Source organism: Eurypyga helias, unplaced genomic scaffold (genome assembly GCF_000690775.1).
Source record: "Eurypyga helias isolate BGI_N326 unplaced genomic scaffold, ASM69077v1 scaffold20383, whole genome shotgun sequence".
Classification (NCBI taxonomy): domain Eukaryota; kingdom Metazoa; phylum Chordata; class Aves; order Eurypygiformes; family Eurypygidae; genus Eurypyga; species Eurypyga helias.
Genome location: NW_010243416.1, coordinates 1 through 19,968, shown reverse-complemented (window position 1 = coordinate 19,968; position 19,968 = coordinate 1). Strand labels below are relative to the sequence as shown.

Genomic DNA, 19,968 nt, shown 5'->3' with positions numbered 1-19,968 from the left:
ATTTTTAAAAAGGGAAAAAAAGAGGACGCAGGAAACCCCTGACCAGTCAGTCTCACCTCTGTGCTGGGAAGGTCATGGAACAGATCCTCCTGGAAATCATGCTGAGGCACATGGAGAACGAGGAGATGATTGGTGACAGCCAACAGAATTTCACCAAGGGCAGACCATGCCTGACAAATATGGTGGCCTTCTGTGATGGGGTCACGACCTCGGTGGATAGAGGACAGGCAACAGACGTCATCTACCTGGACTTGTGCAAAGCCTTTGATACTGTCCCACATGACATCCTTGTCTCTAAACTGGAGAGACATGGATTTGATGGATGGACCACTCAACAGATAAAAGAACTGGCTGGATGGTGGCACTCAGAGTCGTGGTAAATGGCTCGATGTCTGAGTGGAGATCAGTAATGAGCAGCGTTCCTCAGGGGTCGGTGTTGGGACCAGTATTGTTTAACATCTTCATTAGTGACATGGATGATGGCATTGAGTGCACCCTCAGCAAGTTTGCTGATGACACCAAGCTGTGTGGCGCGGTTGACATGCTGGAGGGAAGGAATGATATCCAGAGGGACCTGGATAGGCTGGAGATGTGGGCCATTGTCAACCTCATGCAGTTCAACAAGGCCAAGTGCAAGGTCCTGCACCTGGGTTGGGGCAATCCCAAATACAGGTACAGGCTGGGTGGAGAGTGGATAGAGAGCAGCTGTGAGGAGAAGGACTTGGGGTACTGGTGGATGAAAAGCTGAACATGAGCTGGCAGTGTGCGCTGGCAGCCCAGAAAGCCAACTGTATCCTGGGCTGTATCCAGAGAAGTGTGGCCAGCAGGTCGAGGGAGGTGATTCTCCCCCTCTACTCTGCTCTTGTGAGAACCCACCTGGAGTGCTGCGTCCAGCTGTTGAGCCCTCAACATAAGAAGGATATAGACTGGTTGGAGCTAGTCCAGAGGAGGCCACGAAGATGCTCAGAGGGCTGGAGCACCTCTGCTATGATGAAAGGCTGAGAGAGTTGGGCTTGTTCAGCCTGGAGAAGAGAAGGCTCCGGGGAGGTTTAGATTAGATATCAGGAAGAAATTCTTCATGGAGAGGGTGGTGAGACACTGGAACAGGTTGCCCAGAGATGTTGTGGATGCCCCATCCCTGGAAGTGTTCAAGGCCAAGCTGGATGGGGCTTTGAGCAACATGGTCTAGTGGAAGGGGTCCCTGCCCATGGCAGAGGAGTTTGAACTAGATGGTCTGTAAGGTCAAATGAGTCTATGATTCTATGAAACCTCCTATCAATAAGTTCTGGAATTGGTTGCCCATATGGTATTTCTTGTATAATTTCTCAAAACTTTTAATATATGTCTGACCTATGGGATTTGCACACTTTAGAAAAGATACATGAGAAAAGCTATTGGAAGAAAATATTGACTGTTGGTTTAGAAAAAGTACACATGAAATTAAGTCCCATATACTGATGTGTATGATCCTTAGTTCTCCACTGGATGGCTGACATCTTTAATCCCTCTTCCCCTAAGGTTCATAAATAAGCAGCAAATATTTCTGCAAATAGGTGACATGTCTGGTGTAAAGAATGCTATGCACAATGCAGAAATATTTTAATTTCTCCCTCCAGGTGGGCTTTCAGCTTGGGATGTTGTTGTTAGGCCTTCATCTCCCTTTATAAATGTAAAAGTTGTTAATTCCAATTAGTTCTATCTTTAACTGTTTATTTGAGTAGTATTTTTTTTTCCTAGTAACTTTTCAATCCTTCTGTGAAGATATCCCTATTTTCAGTGTCAAGCATTTAGTGTAAAGATTAATTCAATTTATTCTGTATAAGAGCATAGTAGAATTTTGTTCTGTGTTTGGCTAGGAGATAACTTAGATAAGGATGGGTGAAGAGGAAGGTCTTACACTTGACAATGGAGCAGCTGGCTTTTTCCGCTTTGAAAACTGAGTATGTCACTGCCTTGATAGATCTAGCTTCTAATTCCCTTGGAATTTCTCTTTCAACTTTGTCAGAGGCTAAAGTTCCCTCAAAGGTCTCTGACTTTCTTTCACTGTAGCTATTGAAGTGTGGGATAATTGGCAGGAGATGCTTCATCCAGTGGCTGGCTTGGTTCTCTTTCATGTTTGATAAATATTATTAAAATACTTCTTTCTGCTCATTTCTGTTAGCTGTTAAGAGGCAGTTAGATATCTGTTCTTAGGAAACTGTGTAATTTTGATGCAGGCTATAAATGGTACCTCTTCATTGATACAATGAAGGTAATTGCTGTGTTCAGCACCTAACATTTGACAGCACAAAACCCATTAATTAAGAAATGATACTTTAGAAAGTTGTAATTTTAACCAAGAGCTCCAGAGTTATTTATGATATCCAAGGTGATTTCTCAGTAATTTCCCTCTGTGGCTGCTTGTGGGTGATCTTATTTTCTTTAAAATCTTTTGGAGGGTGTTTCTGCTACTGCTTTTCTCAAAACATGTAATTGAAAATGTGTTCTAATCTCATGTTGCTCCACTGTCTTCCCATCACAAACTTATTGTACTGAATTGTATCATGCTTAATTGCATAAAGAAAAATGTGGCTATCTAAAATGCTTTCAAATCACACAAAACAGAATGTAGAAGATTTCACGTGACCCTGTTGTATCATGTAGCTGCAAAAAGTGAGCAGATTTTTTTCTTAAACTGAGAACAAATTTGAAACCATAGCAGCCAGTTGAAGGGAATTTCTGAAATTTCTTTTACCTGTATCTGATTTAACATAATACATGTGAGCCAAATGCATGTATTGGGATTTCATTGTGCTAAATAAGTTGGAAGAAAAGGTGGCCTCTGTCCTTTTTTGTCTTAGTGAGAGGTCTCAAATGAACAGTAGTACAGGGAGGAGCACACAAAAGCAGTGGTAGCAGATTAGTGCAGTCAGGTTTCAGCTGCCATGTGTTGGCTTGTCTGAGCTATGTTTTTCCACCGATGCAGAAACCTCTTGCAGGCACCTGGCATGGCAGGTCCTGCACCATGCTTCCTGGGACACAAGGGGTTGAGGAGCAGAATGGAAAGGCATCTGCTTGCTCAGCCTGGTCATGAATCATCAAGTGAGAACTGATCCATTCATGTTTATTAGCTGAGCTCAGTACTGGCTTTGACATACCTGCATCGCTTCCAGTAGAATTCCTGCATTTTTATAACATGCTTCCAATGTCTTAGGTTCTCAGGGATTTGTTAGATTAGGTATCCTGTTTGATGACTAAAAATAGATTGTGATCTTAACAGTATCATTTTTGTGAAGTGTTTACAGTTTTTCATTGTTTGCTCTTGTGTTTTAGAGGTGTCATGAAAAAGGAGATAAGAGGAATTTGAGGAAGGTCAGTCAGGTAACTAAATGGATATTTGTGGAGTATCCCTTCAAGCAGGAACAGTGGCATGAGAGAAAACATGAAACTGCATATATGCCAAGCTGCTACTGGGGAGGGGACGGTGCCCTAATATTAGATAAGGGATGAGTGGACTCCAGTTTGGCTGTGAACATCTTTGACAGTGAGAGTAATTTCTATTGTTGTTGTTTAATGTAATAAAAGGAAAAACAGCTTAGAGAATCCGGAGATGGGAATTTTGTGAAAAAAGCAACATTAACAGCAGCATTCACATTGGATAGTGGCCTGGCAGGACTGCATTTAAGGTCAGAAAGCGGAATTTTGCTGAGTGACTAAGGCATGATGTAAGAACTTGGGTAAAAGTCTTTCTGTGTGTATGTATTTTAGAGCTGATAGGTAGAAAGAGTCTTTAGATGTAATCAAATTGCACCTTGGAGAGAACAGAATTAAAGATGACAAGTAGTTTATGTATGTAAGTAATAAGTAGTTGGGGATGGCTCCCTGGTAATGTAAAACAGACATTAAAAAGCATGATGAAGAACAGAATGCAGTGCATGGTAACACAAATTCTGGGTGCTGTTTGGTGAATGAACACTTTAGTAATAGAACACAGGGTAAAACCTTCAAACTTGAGAGGTCATCAGGGGACCACTAATTTTTATTTCACTTACGATCATAAAAGACGATGTTCAGCTTGTCTACAGTAGTCATAAATGACAGCTGGAAAATATCTCAAAATGTGTGTGTATGTACGTGAATATATACATGTATATGTACACTGTGTTTGTGTATGTACATACATATGCATGGATAGATATCATATATAGAGAGACACCAAAACATTTATGGGACAAGCAAAATTATGGAAGTGGAAAAGTTGACAAGCTTTTAAGCATACAGCCCCTTAATGTGCTGAAGGGCTTCTGTACCTGAAAGCTTTCCAACTGTGTCGCTTGGTCTAATAAAAAAGTAATCCTTCTCCTTTAGACCATGTGGTTTCCTAGACAATCTTGGCTATGACTGTTGATTCCACAACATGTATTTGGTCATAATAGCAAGCAGCAGGGAACCCAGGTTAATCCATTTTGATTTTCATTTACCTAATGGAAGCTACTCCTCTCCCCACTAAAATAAAGACCATAATACATGGTCTAATTACATAAGGGCGATTTCCTTAATGCTGTTGTTTTTTTTTTTTCTTTGTGTAACCAAATGTGTCAAGAATTCAAGAATAGTTCTCCAGTAGTACAAAACTGGCATGGAGACTTTGTGTGAGCTGTTACAACTATTAGAATATCTAAGACTAAGCTAATGTAAAGTCTTTTGAGAGTGAATGACCTTTCTTCTCTGTCATGTTCCATTTAAACCTAAACCATACCTCTTCTTTTCCTGCTCATGTACCCCCTCTTTCTTTGCCTGCCATCTCTCCCATGTGGAAGTGAGGGATGTCACATTCCTGAAAAGTATTTTCTTCCTTTGTTTCTCCCTCTCTGGAGTAGAGGGAAATTTCAATTTCTGTTAAGAAGACAGACAGGGAAGATGAACCAGTTGCTCTGTAGTGTGCAAGTCTGAAGGAAGATGGTAAATCTTTTGGTCAGGCATAGGGGTAAATTTAAGAAAACTGAGGCAGTTACATTGGATAAATCAAAAGTATGACTGTGCCCTTAAGGAAAGGAGAATTGAATTGTGCCTCAGGCTTCTGAAACAGAACTTAACGTAGAGGTGTTGCTGCAGCTCTATTCATCTTTATCCATTTGTAATAAATTTGAGCAAAATTGCTTAGAAATCATCCTTTCTGCTAGTTTGTGCTTATAAAAAAAGTGCTATTGCAATGCTCTGTGTATTTGTGTGTGCGCATGTGCATATGTTTATGTAAGATTTACTTGTGCCTACCTGTAGCTTAAAATATAAGTCCGAAATAAAAAGGGATGTGCAGTCATTGCTATCATACTGCTATTTTCAATTATTATCAGTATGCCAAAAATTTTTCTATTTGACTGAAACATGGTGTTTCTTTTTTTTTTTTTTCTGAAAATTTCACAACATGTAGATTTGATGGTAGAAAAAGCAGTAGGAGGAGGAGCAGAGGCTAATCCTTCTTCTTTCCTGCCTTCCCCTACCCCCCACCCCAAAGCCATGCTCTTTTGTGGCATTTCTTTCTAACATGTGTGAGCTTGTGTGCTTTGATTTATGGAAGTGTGTGTGAAAGGTGACATGGGCATATTTTCCCTGATCATATCTGTTTCCAAGGATCTGTTCTGCAGCAGTTCAGTACTTAAATGGCAAATGAAATGGCATAAATGTTTAAGTTGGGAGAATATGGAGATTATGAAATATGCTATTAATTGGGTAACTAAAATCAAGGCTGTCTCTTGCCTTGGTTCTTCCTTGCTAAATGCATGCCTTGCATGGCCAGATTTCTATCTCAAGCACATAGATGTTCAGCATGAACACCTGTGTAATTGAAAGTGAAACTGTCCAGAATATTTAGTTACATGACATTTTTTCCTCCCGGGGGTCCCTGATAGATCACTGTGCATGACAGATAGCATTCAGTGATGCTCACTGCACAGTCCCTGTGAAACTCTGCATGTTGCAAATTCCTCCATTAATAAAACCGCATTCTTTTCCTGTAAATCCTTTTTGTCATACTGAAGTCTCACAAATATGAATGGACGTGCTGAGAAGTATTATACCTATGATCTGGATAAGGAATTGATGCCCAGAGAACTCCCCAAATCGCGAAAGAAATCTCCATCAGAATCAAGCTTCATCAGTTCCAGTTGAGACTTAAAAGCAGTCTAGACCATTTTATTCACTTCCAAACTGGCATTTTTGTCTCCAATTATGACTTGACTTGATTCAGCCCGGCCATCTCTTGCCACTCAGAATTTGTAAGCAAAATTCATGTGCTTTGAGGACTGTGAAAAGACTAGGGCAGTAATTCTGAAGAAGCAAACTGTATCTGGTCATGTAATTTGATTGTGTCAATCCTATACATCACTCAGACTCCACTATAAGTTACTTCTAACATTTTTTTCTTTTTTTGCTTGTGCATCTTCACAGAAAGGGCTTCTAAGGATGTAGGACTGTAACAAACAACAGATGTATGATTTCACAAATTAATGATTTTATTTTTTCAAACAAGACTATAGTAGTCTTATTTCCAAAATTCTGTGGGTTTATTTAGTCCAATAAAACAGTTGAGTAAACTGAAGGAGATACAGCACAGTTCTAATAATTATATTGCTAATGTTTAACATTCTTGTTAAGAAATCTGTTTCTATAGTAACTGCTGCAGATTGTCACTTCCTCTAGCATTTGGAATAGTACCAAAGTGAATTTAACACTGATGCTGTGAGGGACAAATCCTATAAGAGCTGCAGATCACTGCTAGCAGTATGCTTTATTTGGTATGGAGATATATGAACGTGTAACCATAGATGGTGCCTAAGAACTATGTTTCCTACCCTTTATTCTAATGCTCTGTGTGCATTTGCTTTTTTCCCCTCTACACAAAGCATGCTCCTCGTTTAAATCTTGTAACAAGAGCACACAAAATACATAGGTATGCTTAAAATTTTAAGTTTAAATGTGTGTGTATATGCTACTGATTTTTAAATACCTGTGAAGATATTCACCACATGGTTTTCACTAATAAAGAGGGAAACAACATGGGACAAATATATATGGCTCAAGTTTTAAAACAAAACCCAAGTGAGTCTTGAAGAGATTGTTTGTCTTATCTTATACTAGCCCTGTGTTTCTTCACTGAAACATAGTGAAGGGAAATTTTGCTTCTGCTCATAGAATCATGTGTCCTCAGATGAAGTGGATGATTTCAGTGATTGTATGTTTTGTTTCAGTATATTCTTTTTCAGTGTATGTTTGCATGTGTTTTGGTTTGTCTCTGGAACTGATCAAGTGAAGGCTGAAACTTTTTAAGGGGTGGGGAAAAGGCTTCAGGGGAGATATATCTTCTTTCTAGTGACCACAATTTGGGTGCTGGTGTAATTCTTAGAGAAAGAGGACGTTGTTCTTGCAAGTTTGTGGATATGCATGGAGTGAACACTTAGAGATGTTACCAAAACTTCCTTCTTGCTCTCTTTCCAGATGGATGAGATAAAAGGCAAAGACAGGGTGATTCTTGCTCTGGAGAAAGACCTTGGTGTCCAGGCAGGCCATACACAGAAACTGCTCCTTCAGAAAGAAGCTTTGGATGAACAGCTTGTCCAAGTGAAGGAGGCAGAACGCTACCACAGTAGTCCTAAGAGAGAGCTTCCTGCGGGAGTCGGGGACATCACTGAACTGATGGGAAGCCTGGTAAGAAAATGGTGTTTTCTTCAAATATGCAACACAGCATCACTGTTGCCTGGGTGTTCACGTTGGTTTTGTGGTTACTTGTAAAATACTAGAAGGACTAATTAATGGTAAATGGCCCTGAACTGCACTGTGCTGTTTCTTTGATGATTCAGAAACTCCTTGGACCCCTTGAATTTCAAAGAATGTTGAAAAATATGTGGTATAGAACTTTTGTAATTTACATTGTGCGCTTCAGTTGTGAATCCCTTTATTTTCCTAGTTATTACTTTTGTAACATTAGGAATTATTTTAACCAATGGCAAATAGATACTATACTTCTCCAGCTGAGCCATGTGATTTTAATGTGTGTACTGTGCACTAGAATTGGTTTAGCTGATAGTAAGAAATCTGGTGAGAAGTAACCAGTCATACATGAAATGTTACATACATTTCACAAGTAGTCACTTTTTGTGTAACACATCATGTAATATTTCCACATGATGTTATTGTTTAGTGTTTCATTTAATTAAAATAAGTTTTCCAGATATTCATGTGCAGAGTCTATTTTAAATATACACAATCTTCTTGCTAAACCATGACATTAGATGTATGGCTAGTAAAACATTTTTTAAAAGGTAATTTTATATATCTATGTTTTTGATATAAAGGAGCAGCATTTGGATGAACGAGATGTGAGGAGATTTCAGTTAAAAATTGCTGAACTGAATGCTGTAATAAGGAAGCTGGAAGACAGAAATACTCTCTTAGCAGATGAAAGAAATGAACTGGTAAATTAATTAGTAATAACACAGATGGTGACTGGGAGGGCATCTTTATGGTAAAAGATTTAATGTTGGGAAGTCAGTGTTATAAATAACTTACAATTTAGTCCTCGATGGTCTCAATCAATTGTATCTAAATATAAGTAAACTTTCTATAGAATAAATTGGCTTTGTGACCATAAAAGACATGGATGGCTTGTTCCCAAAAAATAAAACTTTATAAATTTATTTTGGAGTAATTGTAATAAAATTGACTAGTAGCTTTTCTGTGACACTGTGTAACAATGTTGTGTGAAGTATGCATAATCTATACACTGAAATAACTGTATTAATCTTTTTGAAATTTGACATTGGTTTTGAAACATGCTTATGCTAGCTAGGAGTTAAAAAAGCTTTCTTGTGCTGGACATGAAAAATCTGCTGTTTCTCAAGGGAAATCTCTTAAGTAGGTGAAATTATCCTAGGAGAGTGATAGTAACACAGGAAAGAAAGGATATGACAAGAATTTTAAGAATTAATTTTGTTAGCCTGTTAGTCCTTGATTGCTTGTACTGAGGTTAACGGTAAAACTCCCATTGACTGCAATGGGAGGTGAGCTTTAACAGTAAGAATTTTTACATACTGTCTAATAATGCCCTATTTCTAGTGACAGAAAAAAGATTTTTCATTCTAATCATATGGAAGTTTTCCTTCATGAAACTTACGTATCTGATTCTAAAATAATGTTATTACGTATGGCGAGGGCAGAAGAAGAGGGCACTTTTGCCACGTCAATCCTAAAGATGAGTGAAGCACTGGCATCTACCTCTACTTTGTCAGACATAGCTCTTCATGTGAAGACATGAAGGCTATGATAAAAAGACTTGAGTTATGACATCCCAGTGATTATTGGGAGATCTGATTTTTGACATTTTCTTGTTCAATATCTTGGCTGAAGCTAGATTAGCACAGTCAATTGAACTATCCTAGATTAGAATTGGATGAATTGAAAACCTAACCATGTATTTTTCTTCACCCCCCCCCCCCCAAATAGCTGTATAAATTGACCTTTAATACGACCAAATTGATTCCTCATTAACAATTTAAGTTTCGTGGGGTAACAATAATATGTGTTTTAGTCTGGGTACAGTTTGCCATGTATCCTACTTTGCCTAGGTGCTGAGTGTTCATTTTTTGGCTTTTTTCCCCACCACACTTTTACTGCTATTGTTTCTTTTCTCTGCTGTATACTCACAAGTAAATCTTGCTTTCTTTCAAGAGTGCATTATATGAAGACAAGGTAATTCAGCCTCCTAATCCTTTCTGTGGGCATAAGTCATTCAAAACATTCTTGAAGAATGCTGAAGTACTGCAACACCTATCCTTCTGCGTCCCTCTAGATGGAGGGCATGTATGACTCAGTCAAGTGCTATTCTTGATGCTTGACCTAGAGGCATAAGAAATATATTTTGGAAAGGATATGAAGAAGGTTTTGTCATACTGTGAGACAATATAACCTAAACCCAGTAATATCAGTAAGCTCATGTTATTAAGCACTGTCAAAAATTATTTTCTCCCAAGAATGAAACGGAAAACTAAATACTCAGTGAAATTATCTCAGGAGAATTATTATATTTTTCTCATTTCCAGTTAAAACTCAGTACATTGAAAAATCTTTTGATTGGAAAAAATAGATTTTTTTTTTTTTAAATGAAATAAAGAGGGGGAAATATTGAATACACACAAATGCAAGAAAGGGCAGTAATTTTCTTCACATAATTGTCTAGCATCATAAAACCGCAGGAACAAAATGGAGCAGCTTGAAAATGTCAGCAGAATGCTGAGATTGAATCTGTGCCCTCTGGCTGACTTTCTTATTGCTCTAATTACACATTAGGTGTAGGATTTTTAAAGTAGAGTAGGAAGAGTTTACTCCAACTAAGGGATAGTGAAAACGACTACCCTAGAGACCTAGTTGCTCATAAGAAGATTATATACAATGAGATTAGTTTGTAAAGAAATTACTGTTATGGATTCTTTTAAGTGTTTTCCAAGAGCAAAATCCAGTGACCACATCTAGTGTTTTTTGTAGACTGCAAAAAAATGCTATTTCTTACTTGTTTGGAATCCTGTAGTTCTTAGTTCAGATGGAGTCAGTATCAGATATCACATAACAAAAGATCTAAACTTTCTGAATCAAGGAAGAAGGCAAGTGAAAACGTATTTCTTCTTTCCTACAACTATAAACTGAAGCACAGATAACTTTGTTCGTTTGCCATTTGCAGCTGAAACGTTCTCGGGAGACAGAAAGTCAGCTGAAGCCTTTAGTGGAAAAAAATAAGAGGATGAGCAAAAAAAATGATGATATGTTGCAATGTATCCAGAGAATGGAAGAGAAAATAAAAAATCTTTCAAGGGAAAATGTGGAATTGGTAAGGAATAATCTGTGACATGATTATAAGAACATGTTGGAAGAACACATTGAACACGGTTACTTTTGAGGTGGTAGTGCTTCTGAGGCTGTTACGCTTACACAGATATTTGAGAGTCTGAAATTCAGGCCATGAAACTTAATATTCACACTCTAAATTCACAGTGGCATGTGCTTTGTGTTCTATCCATTCACGCTGGTTGTGGGAAGGGATTACAGATAGATAAAATATGTTTGGAGGCTATAAGTGTGTATGACTGAAAATCTGCTTTCATAAATGCTGCTTTTATGATTAGAAGTCAGAACTGAATTTGATTGAATGTGCTAAAGGCTCTACTATGTTAGATCATTGAGTTTACTTCTCTGCTAATTTTGTCCTAGTTGGTTATTTGATTCTGTTTTAAAATACTTTTATGTGAGACATTAACACTGAGGCATACAGAATGTGTAATATTTTTGTTGTGGTGGTTGAAAGAGGCTTTATGTTGCAGTGGGGTATATACCAATGAGTCCAAAGAATTTTTGATTACTACATCACGCATGAGGTTTTTTTGTCCTGTTTTGGCAAGACACTTTAAAACATTGATTTTTTTTTTTCCCCAATTTTATTTTAATTTTTGTAGAAAGAGAAGTTATCTGCACAACCAGCCCTGAAGAGGCACACATCTTTGAATGATCTCAGCAGCACACGGGAGGAACAAGAAATTGAATTCCTAAGACTGCAAGTCAAAGAACAGCAGCATGTTATTGATGATCTCACAGTGGTAATGCTTATGACTGGTATACACACGTGCATGCACACACATCTATAGGCAAGCTAAAGATTCGAGAGCATTATTTTAGCTTCAGTTGTTGTAGTGACACAGAAATGGTTCTCTGGCATTGAAGGGTTCTTGTTTTCTTCTCAGGTAGTGAACAAAGTTCTTCGGATTGTGTATGAATGTCTGTATTATGAAATACTTGCCTATTGTGGGCTGCTTGTGAAAAGAAGTGCGTCAGCCCATCCACCTTACTTAAAAAATTGGCTGTCAGCAACTGAGGAACTTGGAGTAAAGGACACGTTTCAAAACCTAATGACAGAAACGTGTTGGATGTAGACCTTGGTGTAAACCAAACTGCTCCCCTGATCTAGAAGTTCTTCTAAAAGAAAGGAACATGCATGATAACATTCATTTCACCTAACTAAACATCTCTGAGTTGGCCACAGTAGCAGTCTTTATAATAAATGGACAGAAATACGCATGATTCATCCAAACCAAAGGTAGCAGCATAGTTTAAGATTAGAATTGTACAGCTGCTACTTTCTGACTGTGAAGACGACATAAGATGATGTTCATAGATGTTTGCACTGTTTGATCAGGATTCTTGTGAGTTGTGTTAGAGTCGTCTGGTGCTATTTAGTGCAACACATGATACACTCTTCTGGTGCTGGTAGAAATGACATATCTGGACTCAGGAAAACTATTCTACAGCATATCGAATGGCACTACTGACTGCTATAAAATGAATTTAAAATCATTCTGTCTAAATAAAAAATCTGAATAATTGGATACAACATTGGAAATAATAATACAAGATCCAAAAAGATAAAACAAGATGTGTTATTGCTTTGTCTGGAATGTTATTTCTCCTCTTGTCTGCTTGACCCAGGATTTCTCTCTGTCATTAGTGCCAAAGTCTGCATGCATTCTCCAGTGTGACAGTGTTACAAGCAGTAAGATGTTATTCAGAAACTATGATGTAGGGTCAGATTCACAGCGCAATGCTGCTTTACCTTCCAAATACAACTGTACAGGCAGGGAATATGACATGATGTTAAATTATCAGTATATGGCAGATATAACCACAGTTATATTCCAGTGTAAAGTGGGTGTGAAAGGACTCTTTTACTGTCTCAGCCAGTAATCTGAGGAAATATATTGTATCCTGACTTTGGTCAACTAGTATTTACTTGTGTTTAGTGTGAAAGTAAAATAAATAAATATCTTAAAATATGGTTTCATTTTTGCTTTGTTTCCTATTTACAAATACTTTTTCACTGTCAGAAGTTAAATTGTTAACCAGGATACTGCTTTGGTTGGCAATACAAAGTAATTGATGCTTCGCCTTTGATATGAATGCAGTGGAGCTTCCATTGTGTTTTTCAACTATCTTTTTTGGCCCAAACCACACCTCTACAGAATACAAATGTGTCATAATTATCAAGAATGATGCCCATGTCATATACCTGATTAATACAAAAGTCATCAGCTTACCTCCAGCTGAGACCAGTATGACAAATGGAAATAAGAATGATAGTCTAAGGCATCAGTGTTGTCATTTGTAGGGTATCTTTGATGCTGTTGAAGCCATATAAACTTGAGTTCTCCCACAACAGTGGTTTTTATGGACAGTTCTTAAAAGGAAAGCTGTCAAGATAAACTCAGATGATAGAAAAGATGCTAGTGATTGAGAAAAGGGTGGGTTTGAGTTGGCTTTATTGCTGGTTTTGTACCTTGATGTGTTATTAAGACAGTAAATTATGTAGTCTTGTTACAAACAAGATTAGAAACAGGAAGGAATGGGGGATTTTCAATGAATTCAATCTGCTCTGGAATGAGAGGAAGGGAAAGAAAGAGTGAGAAGACTAGCCAGGTTCTCCAATTGCTTGACGCTTGCAAGCAGGAGACCCAGGTTAAAGCAGGGACTGTGCCTTAACCAGGTACCCGAGGAGGGAGCATAATTCTTCAACACTCTCTAAAATTAAACTTTGTGATTTCAGCTTGAGCTTGATGTATTAATTATTCTGCAGCCTGGTCCATTTTACCTTGGCAGTCATTACTGTTTACTTATTCTGAAAACCACATGTATTAAAAATACCATATAACTTTTGTGCTTTACGGAATTACTTCTTACTTTCCAAAACTTGATTCTTAGAGCAAAATACTGGTAAAGATGATTATTTTAATTGTGATTTCCTCTGAGAACTTGCTATTTGTCCAGTTTCTGAACTGAATATAAAGCAAATAACTCTGAATAATGTCCTGCAGTTAGTAATAAGTGCTAGAGAAGTACTTGGAACTGTCATCATTCTTTTACAAACAGAGTTACTGCAAACAAAGATGCAAAACTAAAGAAAGAATCAAGAAAATGCAAGGCGACAGATCACCTACTCACTGTGGGGTGGTTTTTTTGCTTGTCCTCTCCCTTGCATTTTTTATCATTTTTTACCTCTTTCTCCTTTGGAATTCAAGGCAGTATTCTTGGGCTTGAATGTTCATAAACCCTACATTTTTTTCAGTTATAACCTCCTCATATTATGATATAGTTAATTATGATCTTGTTCCAAGGTCACGATAGAAAAATAACATGAAGTTGTTGACAAAGACTAAGTGAGAGTGTCTTTGAATTTGAGACTTTTTCCATACAAGGATAAGTCACATGTAACACTGTATCTGCATATGCATGGCTGTATATCAGAGTGTGCCTGACATAATGACTGGTAGTTGCTAAGGCTGGACTCATTTTTGTCTACCTGCCTGCTTCTTGAGGATGGTTGAACATTAAGAATGTGAATTCTGTCTCCATAGTGAGCTTCTTGGTAAAAGAGTCAAAAGAACTGTCAGAAATCTGTGCCCAGAATTTAACAAAGCCTTTTCTTGCCAGCTTCTCATCAAATCTGTGAAGTATATGGCAGAAGGTTTGCTTGCTAAAGCTGCAGTAAAGCGTGATGTAATACCAATGTGGCATTGGTATAAAGACAATGGGATCCCTTTATCAAATGGATAAAGACATTGTCTTTGAGTTATCTCATAATAAACATAGGATTTAAGAAAATTTGAATCATATTTCTTTGTGTTAGACCTATATAAATATATATATCTTTTGAAAGAAACCCATACCAAAACGTTCTCTTCCCTTTTAGGAAAGGGAACGGTTATTACGTTCTAAAAAACAGAAGAGGAAAAGTCTGAAGCCTCCAAAGGTGAGCAAACTTCTGGTTTTCCATGCATTTTGGTTGTTGGGAGCAGTGCTTGTTTCAAATATTGCCTGAAATTAGACCTCTATTTAAACTAATGGTAACATTTCGTATCATTCTTCTATTTTTTTTCTACTGAGTGCTTATTAACTTTTTCTTAGGAATTCAGGAGCTGCAAGTTTTGTACTGCAGACAAGTGGTGTTTTGTTTTTGTTATAATGGCTAGAAATATAATGATATTTTTTATTTGTGGCCTAAATCTTCAAGAGGCTTGAGGTCTAAATGATATAATGACTTAAAACAATACCATTTCAAAGGACAAATGCTCAGCCTTTTTAAAAGAAAATGCACTCTTTAAACTATTCGCTTAGTTACTGCTCAGTTGCAATTGAAAACTTTAACTCATGCGAGGGATGTTACTGAAATTATATTTCTGTATGTGATATAAATAGTAAGAAGATTCTAACTGTTTATCTGTAGTATCTTGCTCTAGAATGCAAAGTACAAGAGAAAAATTTAATTTGTAGAAACAGAAAAGCTTTGCCTCAGAATATATCCTTAGTGTTTATTTTAACATGTGCATCAATTTTGCTGAATAATGTTTTTTATGTAGTTAACATTAGCAGCCTTACAGTGTGTAGGGGAGGAGAATCGTGTAGGAGGAAAAGAATGGAAGTGAAGAGTGATGAGATGATTGTCATCTATACGGTTGCTTAAGATACATTCTGTCATAAATGGGTGCCTGCTGTCAGCATGTTCTGCATACCATATTCCTGATGACCTCCAGGTGGTGCTTTTTTATTGCTCTGCATTCTGTAATACTCGTATTCTGAAAGACTTATCATTTGAGATTCTCTGTTTCAGCAATACTTTCTTCAAATTATGCTTTGAATAATGATTTATCCTTTACATATGAAGAAAGAAAAATTCAGAAGAAATAATAAATCTTGCATTCTTTATTCTGTTTTCTAAGGGAAGGCTGGTAGATGCCTAATATATTCACAGCAACCCTGAACCATTCTTTCTTAGTGTAGTATACCTGGAAGTTTGTGTTTTGAGAGCAAATTTTAAAAGCAGGACATACAATTAAATATATATATATGTAACTAATACTGCAATTCTTCTCTAATTATTAGCCCTTATCTGATTTTAAATTAATTGTTTAAGATCTTTCGCTAAATTGTAAAGTTCATAATGAAAAAAACCCACGTTGAAATTTTTAGGAGTTGATAACTAATTATGCTAATCTTTATATGCTGAAAACTTCCATAATTATTCATTTATGGGTTACAAATGTTCTGTGTTAATAGAACATCAGCTGACCTAGACTCTGGACCCTTTCCTTTCACCTATTTTATCTTGAGCAAGCTGCTGGTTTTGTGGTATCCTTTTCTTTTTCCTTATTGACCAAACCAAGTGTTAAACAACATGAGGGTTGAAATTTTATTTGATTCTATATCCTCAAAGAATATAAAACAAAACAAGTGAAAAAGAGAAAGGTGTGAGAGGAGAATGAATGGGATCATATACTATATTAGTTACACTATATATATACTATGCTAATTATTACACAAATATATAGAGTTTCTAAATGAGCTAATTCCTTAAGGAAGGAAAGAAGTCATCAATAATATATTTAGCAGTGTCTTTATTACCTGCCATCATATAAACCTGTACGCTCTTCACCTGTGTATGCAATGTTACCTTGGAGTTTAAAAGCTGTTGATGTTAGCTTCTAAAAATCCAGTCCTGGCATTCAGGCTGATTTTTTCCCAGGTCACATGTGTGGTCCTGTGAGGACCAAAATCCTCAAGGTAGCTGTGTTTTCCACGTTTTTCCAGCAGGGTTTTGTTTTGTTTTGTTTGTTTAAACAACCTATGTGGAATGGGCTGCTTACCAGATGATCTGTTGGGTTTGTACCATCTTCATATTCTCTGTTTTTACAGCCTGCTCAGGAATCCAGATGGGAAAGGTCGAATTCATCTACCTTTGAGACCACTGGAAATGCTTGGGTAGTTGTCATTAATGGGGGTGGGATATGAACATCTTATTCTGAGCAAAGTGGTAACATTGTGGTGACAGGTCTCCTCTGATGTAGATAGCTAAATAGGCCATATGAGTTTTGTCCTAAAATTGCCTATTTCTCCCCATGGACTATAAAGGCAGTCTAAGATGAGTTGCTTTATATATAGACATATACAGTGCAGGTATATTTATGTCTGTGATCTGTGCAAGATTTTTATATCATACAGATGATAACCTATTTATAATAATAGAAGTAATTATGGATGTATCTGTAGTAACTGACCACTCAGAAGGAGAAATGACTGACTTAAATCTTTTGGCTTTGATTTTCTAAGACTTGTTAAATGTAAAATTAGCATTACACAGTGAATTATCAAGCTTGACTGTTGGAGTTAGATCTATTTCTAGCTGTGTCCTGCTTCCCTTAAAAAAGTCAAAAAGGAAATAACTGATGACCATTAGGTTTCATGAATGTGGTTGGATAAGCTCAGACTTCAAGATACAGAAAGGTTTTGTCCCAATAAACAAACTTCGTGCACATCTACTGTTGCAGCTTCCCCTAAATGGGTACTTTTACACTCCAGATGAATTTTTTTTTTGAGGTACTCTGATTGGACTGTGTCTGTTTATTTTTTAATATGAGTATTTTCCTGACAGTGATTCCGTTAGCTGGAAGAGAATCCATAGCATGCCTTTCTCCATCTTTAAGACAGCTTCTGTGAATACCCTTTATAGCACATTTGGGACTAAATGACATCAATTCAGCTGCCAAGCTTGTGAAAATACCAAGGATTTGGGGTTTTTTTTAGTTGGGGTTTTGTTTTTTTTTTTCCTCCCAGTTAGAAGTCTATGTTATTTCTGAAGCTCTGTAGGTGCACTAGGTTACTGTTGCTAGTGTAGCTTTGACTAAGCACTTTTTTAATTAGCAAGGGGCATAGGAGTCCATAGAACAGTGCTGGCAACCAGCTCGGATTCCCAGAGGAAAGGAGCAGAATAGTGGGATGGGGTTTTATAGCCTCTGTGGCTGCAAGGTGTTTAGAGGAGTAATATAATCACTCTGTTTAGTCAGGGACCATAGGATAGTTTTCTATGAAGTGAAACAGCCTAAGTTGTTAGAGGTTTATTTATATTTTTTTTATGTTAACGTGCCATTGGACTTGTTAGGAAAAAGATGTACCAGAGGTGAATCTTCTTTTGCTGTTTAAGGCACGGGTTTTTTTCCTTTTTTTTTTTTTTTCCCCAGTTTTGGTACTGAAATAACCCAGAAACTCCGGAAACAGTATTTTTGGGGATTGTTTATGTTTGACATGTAGAATGGAGTTGCAGTGATTCCATGACTGATGGAGTCATGCGTTTAAAAATAAGGCATAATTGCCTGGTTTGTTTGGAAACTGCAGGACTCAACAAATTTATTTGTGTATTTAAACTTTAATGAATTAACTACATTCGTGAGAGTGGAAAGCCTGCACACTAGGGTGATGGAGTTCATATTTCTTGTTTTATATTTCTCTTTTTTTATCTGCCTCTGTGCTTTGGTGTGCTTGTATTTTTCTGGCTGCCAAGAAATGACATATAAGCATGAAGGTAAGAAGTTGTTGACTAGCTCATCTGACTGCATTACACGAAAATTCGTCTTGGATCATTTTCATCATGTTAGATTAAGTACTTGAAAATTAGGTATTTAAATGTAAAGTTTATTTATATTTAAGTACATCTAACCCACACCATTAAAAATATTAAGATATACTGAAATTTGCATACAATATTGTCTATGGGTCCCTATTGATCTATAACATTCTAAACCTGAATGTTTACTGAGCACCATACTTCAGTAGAAGTGTTAATACTTGAGTTATAAAGACCTAATGCTTAATTTTACTTTAAGATTATGTGAAAACATTGATACAAATCCACATGAAAAATTTGCTATTAAATGCATGGCAGTAGTCAGTGGAAATCAGAATTTTTCAGGAATTTCTATGACTGTTTTCTCAGTTACGAACTTATAATTTAGAAGTAACAGATGTACAAATCAATATAAAAGAATCTGAGTTGTTAATTGAGAATGTTGCCATTTTTAAGAAAGGTTTGAATGAAACTTGAATTAAAATAGTATATACTTATAAAAATCCTGTGAGTGTTGTACAGGTTTGTATCTCCTTTTCAAAAACCATTGTGATTCAGTTTTTGAGATATATGTGGAATCTCCCTTGGAATTGGTGTATTTATTTATGCTGTATTATTTATTACTGTGTTTTATCAACCAACTTTGTATGAATCAAATGTCTTTTTTTTTTAAGTCTCTACAGCTGTTCCCTTACCAGTTAATTTGTTCTGGTTTTGCTGTATATCACTACTTGTAGCTAGTTGCTTCAGATACTAGATGATCAACAATAAAACCAGCTATTTTGTAATTATGTCATGAAGCAATTCATACACATACAATTAATATACAATGGTTAAATTATCTCTATTCCTATGGAAAGTATCTGCTCCAAAAAATGATAAATGTACAGCTTCTCTAAAGAGGAAAGAGTCATTAAAAATAAACAAGTGGTTCACTCATGACTCCAAATATTATAGGAAGTCTGTATAGTATTTAACAGTTTTTTACTTTTTTGTCTCCTTGAAGTGTTAGTTTTCTAGTGTGATGGAAAATACTAATTTTCTTGCATACTTCCCTCCCATCTAATAATCAAGTGATTTATTTATTAATATATGCAAATAACTTTTCTCTAATTTTGCTACCAGTGAAATGTTTAAATGCAGAAAGTATCTTTTGTCAAAATAATGGCATTGCCTTAAGTATCTCCCCAAACCTACATACCTTTATGTAAAATCAAACCAAATGTTTAACTATTGTTTTTTCACTCCTTGAAACTGTGGGTGTGTGCATGCAAGGTTAAAGGAAGACAAGTACTTAAGCTGAGCTCTCTACAAAACCAGCCGTAGTTTAATGTATAGCAAAAAGCCCCATAGTAGGGTAAATCTCACCACTTCTATCTAAGCTGCTGCTGACCTTTATGGCACAGTGTTCTCTCTGACATATAGATGATGATAATTTGGATTTTTGTTCCCCATTTTCTAGAAGTGCCTTCTATCAGTCTTTCCAAAGTCATAGAATCATAGAA

The 19,968-nt window shown here is 36.7% G+C and overlaps 1 protein-coding gene across 1 annotated transcript in view; it reads left to right on the top strand.

Moving 5' to 3' along the window:
- Positions 1 to 14,818, top strand: part of LOC104507966 (janus kinase and microtubule-interacting protein 1-like) — a gene marked incomplete at its 3' end in the record, with an annotated part of 31,678 nt that extends 16,860 nt beyond the window's left edge. Inside the window, exons 3-7 of the mRNA XM_010149417.1 lie at positions 7,474 to 7,683; positions 8,331 to 8,450; positions 10,709 to 10,855; positions 11,478 to 11,618; positions 14,759 to 14,818. Coding sequence (XP_010147719.1) covers positions 7,474 to 7,683; positions 8,331 to 8,450; positions 10,709 to 10,855; positions 11,478 to 11,618; positions 14,759 to 14,818 — 678 coding nt within the window. The remainder of the gene's footprint in view (positions 1 to 7,473; positions 7,684 to 8,330; positions 8,451 to 10,708; positions 10,856 to 11,477; positions 11,619 to 14,758) is intronic.
- Positions 14,819 to 19,968: the final 5,150 nt, after the last annotated feature.